The 11,961-nt window shown below is 29.5% G+C and overlaps 1 protein-coding gene across 6 annotated transcripts in view; it reads right to left on the reverse strand.

Annotated features, from left to right (window-relative positions):
* Window positions 1-10,684, reverse strand: part of LOC111636440 (TELO2-interacting protein 2-like) — a 46,482-nt gene extending 35,798 nt beyond the window's left edge. Inside the window, exons 1-5 of one of the 6 annotated variants that reach the window (XM_023381690.1) lie at window positions 10,167-10,684; window positions 9,903-10,066; window positions 7,540-7,696; window positions 5,515-5,718; window positions 4,998-5,111 (exon numbers count right to left, since the gene is read on the reverse strand). In XM_023381690.1, the coding sequence (XP_023237458.1) occupies window positions 4,998-5,111; window positions 5,515-5,718; window positions 7,540-7,696; window positions 9,903-10,040 (613 nt within the window). In that variant the 5' untranslated portion in view covers window positions 10,041-10,066; window positions 10,167-10,684. Of the gene's footprint in view, window positions 1-1,426; window positions 1,584-3,789; window positions 4,483-4,997; window positions 5,112-5,514; window positions 5,719-7,539; window positions 7,697-9,902 lie in introns of those variants that run through there. The other 5 variants (XM_023381692.1, XM_023381687.1, XM_023381688.1 and 2 more) reach the window with 5 other exon arrangements.
* Window positions 10,685-11,961: the final 1,277 nt, after the last annotated feature.

Consider the following 11,961-nt stretch of genomic DNA (forward strand, 5'->3'; position numbering starts at 1 on the left):
TTATTCATTTATTTCTATTTAATTTTTTCTTCCCCAGTTGTTATATAACACAGCAAAAGTATGACAATCAGTAAAAAAATGACCCCAGAATTTTAATTTCTGAACTCAAAGACCTTGAAACATTGAGAAATGAACACATTTGATGTTACAGTAGAACCTCCATTATCTGGACCGCCATTATCCGGATTTTCGATTATCCGGATTGTTCAAAATAAACAAAAATTTTACGAATTTGCTGATTTGCACTTGGCGAATTACGACACTCTTTATGTACGTGATGGAATGCATAACTTTTTTTTTTCAACAACGTCTCACCCATCACAGTGGTCGTAAACTCTTAAATATACTTTACGTAGTAATAAAAATATAACTTGACATACGTATTTATAAATAATTTATATTCAAATTACATCATTTCTATGACCAAGGGCGGCGTAAGGCATGGACGACGTGGGCCACCGCCTATGCCTCGCGGTCCGAAGGGCCTCGCGCCTCGAAGGTTTATGCATTACTTAAAAGCCGCGAACGCGACGAAAAAATTTTACTCGTCATAAAACGATAAATAGTTTGTCAAATTTTTATTCATAAAAATGCAGTTTCAACTGCTTTTTATTTTATAAAATCCGTCTTCTTGCGCCACCAGAGGGCCTTTTAAACAATAGGTAGTCTGTTAGCGTTGGTCAGTAGTAGTCCAAATTCAATACGAACGTTTGTTTCTTGAAAATTTTATCACAATTTAAATACAGTATTTACTTTTAATATTACCGATATGTCATCGAGAAGAAAACGTGTTGTATTATCATTAAAAGACAAAGTATCTGTTTCGATTATCCGGATTTTTCCTTATCCAGACTACCTTCATCCTCAATTAGTCCGGGTAATCGAGGTTCTACTGTATTTAGTGTGGGTGTGTGTGTGCGTGCGTGTGCGTGTGTATGCGTGCGATGGGCAAAATTTTTCATTCACTCTGAACCTTAATAATCACTGTGTCTTTAGTCAAAACTTTCTAAAATTATGCAGGGAGGTTTGTGTGTTGGGAAAAATGTTTCTAGAAATTCTCAGGATAATTGGATCATTGGTTCAGAAAATATGGCTTCCACTCTTTTAATATCTTCTGAATCAATTAATCTAAAAACTTAAAAAGTAATGGTAACAATTATTAGGGATGAAAACAAATAAAGAATGCCAGGAAAGTCTAGCAACACTGCCAGCTTTTTTGTTTTTGCTATAAATAATTTATTTTAAATTTAAGTGTTTAATTAAGCCGTAATTTGATGATGGTCACTGAAAGTGATCGAACACATCAGTTCATTCAATAAATTTAATAATTTATTTTTATTGAATATATTATAAAATTAAGTTTTTACAATGTTTCAAGTAACATTTTCAAAACATTCATGATATAAAATAATAGTATATTACATACCTCTACCCAATTCATTCTCAAAACTTTTCTTCACAAGTCCAGAATCAGTTAAAAATATCATCAAGTCATAATACAATTTCTTTTCTTCAATAAATATATTATATTCCTGTAAACTATTTCCTTTCAATCTATCATGAAGAGTTTGCAAGAGAATTATCTGAAAAATTCAAAATTTATATAAAATAAATAAAAAATGATAAAATTTTTATACATATTTATAGACTTTCTGGTTTATAAAATTAAAACAATTTTTTATTGTTTTAATTTGAAAATAAGAAGTCACATATAGAAATCAAACTGAATCCATTAGCCATTTAAACTTTAATTAATTACATGAATTTCTTTCACTTGTATTATTTGAATACTGTCATTCTCCAGTTAAATTTAAAATTTATAATAAATACTGTATATATTTATTTTGTGTGTATATGATTAGGATTTTTTTCAAAACATAACTTTAACAAAATCAATTTTTATACTTTGTTCTTATTTTCAAAATTCATTTACAAAATCATTACTTTTTATATAATCTTAACTCCTGCAATTTGATTTTATCAAGTTAGTTTAAAAATATTTGAAAAGTTAAAATTTTTAATCATCTTTTAAATTAATAACAAATTTTAAATCACAATTTCAGTAAATTATATTAATCAAACACTGGCTCCTAATTTACTCAATGGAACTCCAGAGTTCCACTGATAAGGTTTGAAGTTTTGCAATAGAATTAGTATTTGAGTTGTCATTAGTTTAAAATATGTATGCAAAAGTTCATTTAAATAAAATTACAAAAATTATTAATATTCATTAATACTCATAGAACAGACATCCTGTCAAGAAGTGAGAACCATCACAGACTGCATAACTTGCATTTGTGGAAATTAAAATCCATTGTATTTACCAATCAAAAAATCAAATTATGTAATAGATTCTTTGTAAATATTTTATCAAGATCAAAAGGGTTCCACGATTAAATCAAGTTGGAAACCATTGCAATCTAACCAAAACGTGTTAAATTTAATTTTCTTTGTGCAAGACTGTCAAATTGCATTGATTCCAAAATTACACTTTGTAATTTCTTAGAAATGATAGAAACAACTGATTTTTACATTGTTGCAAACATTTCAGTAAAGTAAATTACAAATTGTTTATAATTTTGGAGTGAAACAGCACAAACATTGATATTTAAATAGTATGCAATTTGAAAAAAAATTAATTTCTTCAATATAAAAGATAAACATTCTATAAATTTTCAGATTTGGTAACAAATATAACATTTATAAATATAAAATTCAAGAAAAATTTCGACCTTCTTATCATTCAGAGATTTACAGAAATTTCAATTTCTTGACATTTCACCCAAGATCATTTTATATTTACATAAATTTGGCTTTCTCCACATATATTCTTAAGCATTTGATTATCTCATTGAAAGATGCTAAATCAAAAAGCAGAGTCAACTTCTTCATCAGTCTTTACTGTCAGACCAGACTACCAATAATTAATTATATTTGTAATAAGATCGTTGAACCAGTGAGAATGCAATAGAGACAGAGCCACCAAGTAATGGTGAGCTGAGGATTTTACCCAAGTGTGGAGAAAACTTAGGGATGCATATCACTTCGCATCATCATAAACAAATGTTATTTAATTAACAGAAAATAAAAACAATATAAAACAACTATTTATTAAGAAAACATTCTACGTATTTCATTATATCAAAAAAAGGAGCCCTGCTACAAAATAAAAGAAGCCAGGGGCCATATTCTGGTCACCGTCTCTGGTCTCTCGTCTCTCACAATCTGGTCGCTGATTGGTTAATCCAAATGATTAGCCAGCGACCAGACTTGTGAGAGACAAGAGACCAGAGACGGTGACCAGAATACGGCCCCAGGTCTAATCCGAGCTGCACACATGCTATCAACAGTCCTGAATAGAGATGAGAGACTGTGCAGCAGAGATACAAATAAATTCATTTTTCATTCGCATTTATCAACGATTAGATGATAAATGCGAACGAGTTTTGATTTGATTAGAGTTTAACGAGTCTCTTTGTTTACAATCTAATCAAATCATTTGAGTTGTAAAATAGGTTCTAATACAACACAGGTAGACAGTGTACTTCACATCGACAATAATGAATATCTCGAAAATCGCATTTTATGATTTATTAATTGTTACAATTTATATTTACAGTAATATCATGTACAAGGTATACTAATATATATTGCGAGAAACTATCACACGATATTGATTCTTTTTCGTTAAAAAAATTGTATAAACACTCATTAACATGTCCGTAAATATATCTAGGTCAATCACATTTATCGAAGATATTCTTATGACAACTTGAATTTTACTCTCACCTTTCTTTGCATACATTCTTCTGTTTTGATGTTGTCTAGAGAAGACCGAACATATTCCGTAAATGCCGCCATCTTATTCGTCTTTACACGTTGCCAATTCAGTAAACTCGATATGTCAGACAGAAAACAAACCATCATCCGTGCAGTTTGATACTTGTTCCATGCTGCTTTCATGAGTGTTCCGGAATTTAAAGGAATTAAATTAATTACTCATTAATTAATTAATGAGCAATTAATTTACTCATCGACAAAAAACTTACTCACCAGAAAAGAGGCGATTAAATCGAACGAAACTTTATTAGTGCAAATGTAATGACGATAGAAATATGTAATTACAATATATGGTAAAGAGAGAATTTCTTGTGCAACAACGATACAATTTAAAAGAAACCTTTAATATCTTCTACGATCTCCACTTCCTGGATATAAGTGGCGATATGGTAGGACATGCAGGATACAGGTACAATATACTATCTTGTGATAGATAATCCCACAGATATTGCAGCCGCCGCTCCAGATCCTTCACACGCGTAGATAGCCGAAGCTGGCATCTCATCCGGTCCACAAAAGTTCGATGGATGACATATTTGAAAACTGAACAGAGCAAGAAAGTGTGGCAACGTGACGGAGCAGAGGCATAGCTAGCGTGGAGCAGTTGGAGCAAACTGCTCCAGGCCAGGGCCGGATTAATCCACTTTGGGGCCATAGACATTTTCTTCTTACCGGCCCCCTCCCTCTCTCACAAGAAATAGAGCACACAAAAAATATAAAACAATAAATAAAACAAAACTAAATAACGTGAAAAACTAGAACAAATCTTAAAATTTTATTAATAATTAATAAAAAATATTTAATACACAACAATAAATTTTAGTTTTTTCTAGAAAAGTTTGAACGGTTTGTTTTATAAATTTAAAAAATTGAAATTTGTTTTATTAAATGTCTAACAAAAGTTGTTGTACAATAACAATATTACATTAAAATATTAATTGTCAACAAGACTATGTCTTGTCTATAAAATCGTACTGCCTGCTGTGTTACCAGCTTAGAGGTATGAAGGAGTACATGTCAGGAGTTGCAATTTGGCACAGAGTATTAAGTGCCCAAATCATGCGCGCATAAAAAAACCAGACTTGTAGGTACTCAGAGGACTGAGAACCGAGTCAAAGTAAAATACAAAATAGCTCTNCAATTATTTTTCATCAAATGTGGCTTGATTGCTAGAAGTATTGAATTAATAAGATTTTCACTTGATTTTCTTCCTTGTAATAGCAATTCTATAGTTTTAAAACGTGTTACATTTAAAAGAGAAGATAAAATATCTGAAAAATAAATGTAACATATATGTGTATACTTACTACATTAACAAATTAATATTTATTATATTAAAAAAATTTATATTTTGTTGTTTTTTTTGGTACATTATCATTTATCATTTTTTCACAAATAAATCTTAAATGTAAGTATAAAAACTAATTAAAGTACAAAATAATTCAAAACAGATAAATATTTTATATTCAATAAATAAAATCTAAACATAAAAGCATATAATAATAAAACACTACTTTGGAATATTTGTATAAATGATAGATATAAAAATAATTTTTTTGTTAATTTTTTACATTTATATTTATCATTAAATATTCACTGTTCTACTGCATGATTCTTGTATTTTTAATAATTTTATTCTAGAATCAATTTTTAAATTAAAAGTACTAAACTTACCTTTAGTTTTATTAACACAGATTTTAGAAGACCAAGGATAATGATCACAATGAGTTGCACATAAAATTAAAATTGATTTAATAATTGACTTATAAATTTCATATTCAGATTCAAAATACTGAAGAAAGGGTAATAAAATGTGAATACAAGACAAAGAATATTCAGCGATTTCAGGAAGACCAATAAAATCAGTTTCTGTATAATCTGTCAAAAAACACAATTAATTACTATTAATTAATACAAAAATATTTTTATAACAAATTGTAAGAATAAATAAAACATACATATGCAATTAAACTAATGTAATAAAATCCTCAAATTTACATTATAGAGTTAAATGTAAATTGTTTATGTATGTTTTCAAAGCTTAGAATGTTACTTCAAAAACAAATTTGAAGCAATGTTACAGTTAAAAAGAAATGAAATAATAATCTAAAGAAGCAAAATAGTCTTGTAAATTTTTTAAAATAATTTTATATCTCATCCTAATAACATAAGTATGGATTTTATTGTATTAAAATGGTTTTGATGAAACATGTCAAACTTAGAAAATGAACTACACTAATAAAAGCAGAAAGGTTAATAGAAAATAGAATTTATTATTCATTTATTTCTATTTAATTTTTTCTTCCCCAGTTGTTATATAACACAGCAAAAGTATGACAATCAGTAAAAAAATGACCCCAGAATTTTAATTTCTGAACTCAAAGACCTTGAAACATTGAGAAATGAACACATTTGATGTTACAGTAGAACCTCCATTATCTGGACCGCCATTATCCGGATTTTCGATTATCCGGATTGTTCAAAATAAACAAAAATTTTACGAATTTGCTGATTTGCACTTGGCGAATTACGACACTCTTTATGTACGTGATGGAATGCATAACTTTTTTTTTTCAACAACGTCTCACCCATCACAGTGGTCGTAAACTCTTAAATATACTTTACGTAGTAATAAAAATATAACTTGACATACGTATTTATAAATAATTTATATTCAAATTACATCATTTCTATGACCAAGGGCGGCGTAAGGCATGGACGACGTGGGCCACCGCCTATGCCTCGCGGTCCGAAGGGCCTCGCGCCTCGAAGGTTTATGCATTACTTAAAAGCCGCGAACGCGACGAAAAAATTTTACTCGTCATAAAACGATAAATAGTTTGTCAAATTTTTATTCATAAAAATGCAGTTTCAACTGCTTTTTATTTTATAAAATCCGTCTTCTTGCGCCACCAGAGGGCCTTTTAAACAATAGGTAGTCTGTTAGCGTTGGTCAGTAGTAGTCCAAATTCAATACGAACGTTTGTTTCTTGAAAATTTTATCACAATTTAAATACAGTATTTACTTTTAATATTACCGATATGTCATCGAGAAGAAAACGTGTTGTATTATCATTAAAAGACAAAGTATCTGTTTCGATTATCCGGATTTTTCCTTATCCAGACTACCTTCATCCTCAATTAGTCCGGGTAATCGAGGTTCTACTGTATTTAGTGTGGGTGTGTGTGTGCGTGCGTGTGCGTGTGTATGCGTGCGATGGGCAAAATTTTTCATTCACTCTGAACCTTAATAATCACTGTGTCTTTAGTCAAAACTTTCTAAAATTATGCAGGGAGGTTTGTGTGTTGGGAAAAATGTTTCTAGAAATTCTCAGGATAATTGGATCATTGGTTCAGAAAATATGGCTTCCACTCTTTTAATATCTTCTGAATCAATTAATCTAAAAACTTAAAAAGTAATGGTAACAATTATTAGGGATGAAAACAAATAAAGAATGCCAGGAAAGTCTAGCAACACTGCCAGCTTTTTTGTTTTTGCTATAAATAATTTATTTTAAATTTAAGTGTTTAATTAAGCCGTAATTTGATGATGGTCACTGAAAGTGATCGAACACATCAGTTCATTCAATAAATTTAATAATTTATTTTTATTGAATATATTATAAAATTAAGTTTTTACAATGTTTCAAGTAACATTTTCAAAACATTCATGATATAAAATAATAGTATATTACATACCTCTACCCAATTCATTCTCAAAACTTTTCTTCACAAGTCCAGAATCAGTTAAAAATATCATCAAGTCATAATACAATTTCTTTTCTTCAATAAATATATTATATTCCTGTAAACTATTTCCTTTCAATCTATCATGAAGAGTTTGCAAGAGAATTATCTGAAAAATTCAAAATTTATATAAAATAAATAAAAAATGATAAAATTTTTATACATATTTATAGACTTTCTGGTTTATAAAATTAAAACAATTTTTTATTGTTTTAATTTGAAAATAAGAAGTCACATATAGAAATCAAACTGAATCCATTAGCCATTTAAACTTTAATTAATTACATGAATTTCTTTCACTTGTATTATTTGAATACTGTCATTCTCCAGTTAAATTTAAAATTTATAATAAATACTGTATATATTTATTTTGTGTGTATATGATTAGGATTTTTTTCAAAACATAACTTTAACAAAATCAATTTTTATACTTTGTTCTTATTTTCAAAATTCATTTACAAAATCATTACTTTTTATATAATCTTAACTCCTGCAATTTGATTTTATCAAGTTAGTTTAAAAATATTTGAAAAGTTAAAATTTTTAATCATCTTTTAAATTAATAACAAATTTTAAATCACAATTTCAGTAAATTATATTAATCAAACACTGGCTCCTAATTTACTCAATGGAACTCCAGAGTTCCACTGATAAGGTTTGAAGTTTTGCAATAGAATTAGTATTTGAGTTGTCATTAGTTTAAAATATGTATGCAAAAGTTCATTTAAATAAAATTACAAAAATTATTAATATTCATTAATACTCATAGAACAGACATCCTGTCAAGAAGTGAGAACCATCACAGACTGCATAACTTGCATTTGTGGAAATTAAAATCCATTGTATTTACCAATCAAAAAATCAAATTATGTAATAGATTCTTTGTAAATATTTTATCAAGATCAAAAGGGTTCCACGATTAAATCAAGTTGGAAACCATTGCAATCTAACCAAAACGTGTTAAATTTAATTTTCTTTGTGCAAGACTGTCAAATTGCATTGATTCCAAAATTACACTTTGTAATTTCTTAGAAATGATAGAAACAACTGATTTTTACATTGTTGCAAACATTTCAGTAAAGTAAATTACAAATTGTTTATAATTTTGGAGTGAAACAGCACAAACATTGATATTTAAATAGTATGCAATTTGAAAAAAAATTAATTTCTTCAATATAAAAGATAAACATTCTATAAATTTTCAGATTTGGTAACAAATATAACATTTATAAATATAAAATTCAAGAAAAATTTCGACCTTCTTATCATTCAGAGATTTACAGAAATTTCAATTTCTTGACATTTCACCCAAGATCATTTTATATTTACATAAATTTGGCTTTCTCCACATATATTCTTAAGCATTTGATTATCTCATTGAAAGATGCTAAATCAAAAAGCAGAGTCAACTTCTTCATCAGTCTTTACTGTCAGACCAGACTACCAATAATTAATTATATTTGTAATAAGATCGTTGAACCAGTGAGAATGCAATAGAGACAGAGCCACCAAGTAATGGTGAGCTGAGGATTTTACCCAAGTGTGGAGAAAACTTAGGGATGCATATCACTTCGCATCATCATAAACAAATGTTATTTAATTAACAGAAAATAAAAACAATATAAAACAACTATTTATTAAGAAAACATTCTACGTATTTCATTATATCAAAAAAAGGAGCCCTGCTACAAAATAAAAGAAGCCTGGGGCCATATTCTGGTCACCGTCTCTGGTCTCTCGTCTCTCACAATCTGGTCGCTGATTGGTTAATCCAAATGATTAGCCAGCGACCAGACTTGTGAGAGACAAGAGACCAGAGACGGTGACCAGAATACGGCCCCAGGTCTAATCCGAGCTGCACACATGCTATCAACAGTCCTGAATAGAGATGAGAGACTGTGCAGCAGAGATACAAATAAATTCATTTTTCATTCGCATTTATCAACGATTAGATGATAAATGCGAACGAGTTTTGATTTGATTAGAGTTTAACGAGTCTCTTTGTTTACAATCTAATCAAATCATTTGAGTTGTAAAATAGGTTCTAATACAACACAGGTAGACAGTGTACTTCACATCGACAATAATGAATATCTCGAAAATCGCATTTTATGATTTATTAATTGTTACAATTTATATTTACAGTAATATCATGTACAAGGTATACTAATATATATTGCGAGAAACTATCACACGATATTGATTCTTTTTCGTTAAAAAAATTGTATAAACACTCATTAACATGTCCGTAAATATATCTAGGTCAATCACATTTATCGAAGATATTCTTACGACAACTTGAATTTTACTCTCACCTTTCTTTGCATACATTCTTCTGTTTTGATGTTGTCTAGAGAAGACCGAACATATTCCGTAAATGCCGCCATCTTATTCGTCTTTACACGTTGCCAATTCAGTAAACTCGATATGTCAGACAGAAAACAAACCATCATCCGTGCAGTTTGATACTTGTTCCATGCTGCTTTCATGAGTGTTCCGGAATTTAAAGGAATTAAATTAATTACTCATTAATTAATTAATGAGCAATTAATTTACTCATCGACAAAAAACTTACTCACCAGAAAAGAGGCGATTAAATCGAACGAAACTTTATTAGTGCAAATGTAATGACGATAGAAATATGTAATTACAATATATGGTAAAGAGAGAATTTCTTGTGCAACAACGATACAATTTAAAAGAAACCTTTAATATCTTCTACGATCTCCACTTCCTGGATATAAGTGGCGATATGGTAGGACATGCAGGATACAGGTACAATATACTATCTTGTGATAGATAATCCCACAGATATTGCAGCCGCCGCTCCAGATCCTTCACACGCGTAGATAGCCGAAGCTGGCATCTCATCCGGTCCACAAAAGTTCGATGGATGACATATTTGAAAACTGAACAGAGCAAGAAAGTGTGGCAACGTGACGGAGCAGAGGCATAGCTAACGTGGAGCAGTTGGAGCAAACTGCTCCAGGCCAGGGCCGGATTAATCCACTTTGGGGCCATAGACATTTTCTTCTTACCGGGCCCCCTCCCTCTCTCACAAGAAATAGAGCACACAAAAAATATAAAACAATAAATAAAACAAAACTAAATAATGTGAAAAACTAAAACAAATCTTAAAATTTTATTAATAATTAATAAAAAATATTTAATACACAACAATAAATTTTAGTTTTTTCTAGAAAAGTTTGAACGGTTTGTTTTATAAATTTAAAAAATTGAAATTTGTTTTATTAAATGTCTAACAAAAGTTGTTGTACAATAACAATATTACATTAAAATATTAATTGTCAACAAGACTATGTCTTGTCTATAAAATCGTACTGCCTGCTGTGTTACCAGCTTAGAGGTATGAAGGAGTACATGTCAGGAGTTGCAATTTGGCACAGAGTATTAAGTGCCCAAATCATGCGCGCATAAAAAAACCAGACTTGTAGGTACTCAGAGGACTGAGAACCGAGTCAAAGTAAAATACAAAATGGCTCTCTCTACAAACAAGCAAACCGAAGTCAGATGGTAAGAGTAACCACCAACAGTCGTTCTAGGAAATGGACTCTGACTCTAGGACCGAACACGTAGTATTTTCTTTGTTAAATAAAATTCGTATTCTAATTTTGTAAATTTGGGAATGCTTCATATGACATTAAAAATATAATTTTAAAATGTGAGATATGTTATTGGCTCAGAAAATTTGTTTTTCAAACTTTTTCCTTTTTTGTTGTTGTTTAATATTGACTATTTTCCACCATTTGAAGTTTATATCAAGAAAGAAAGTAATTTCCATACTGTTTTGTATTTGTTTCTTGATGCTCAATGCAGCTGTATTTTTATCAAGTATACTGCAAGCTAATGCTACATTCTGTCTTTCTAACTTTGATGGATAAACCACCTTCCCAGACAATTTTGGAGCTAATTTAACAGTACTATTTTCTTCTTGAAAATGTATTGTTTTTAAGCACTGCAAATTAGCAAAACATATGTCAGGAAGTGAATTATTATCATTAAAATAAAACAGAATTTTTAATCTAGAGAAAACAAATGTTTTCCTGCTGTCATGCTTGTTTAACCAGCTGTTTCTAATACATTTTAATAAATGTACTGAATCAAATAATGAAATTATTTTCTGAGATGGCAAATATGGATTTTGAATATTTGTTAACAAACCATTACAACATTTTTCATCAAAAGGTGGGTGTTTCAAAATATTAAATACAGTGGGTGATCGGTTAACGAACATAATCCGTTCCAAGACTTTGTTCGTTATCCGAATTGTTCGTTAACCGATTATCGATTTACCATAGGTTTGTATGGGAATTTGATTAATTCGTTCCGAAGACTCCAAAAAATAAAAAAAAT

The sequence above is a fragment of the Centruroides sculpturatus genome, unplaced genomic scaffold, assembly GCF_000671375.1.
Source record: "Centruroides sculpturatus isolate CEXI.00-Female unplaced genomic scaffold, Cexi_2.0 scaffold963, whole genome shotgun sequence".
In the NCBI taxonomy this organism is placed as follows: domain Eukaryota; kingdom Metazoa; phylum Arthropoda; class Arachnida; order Scorpiones; family Buthidae; genus Centruroides; species Centruroides sculpturatus.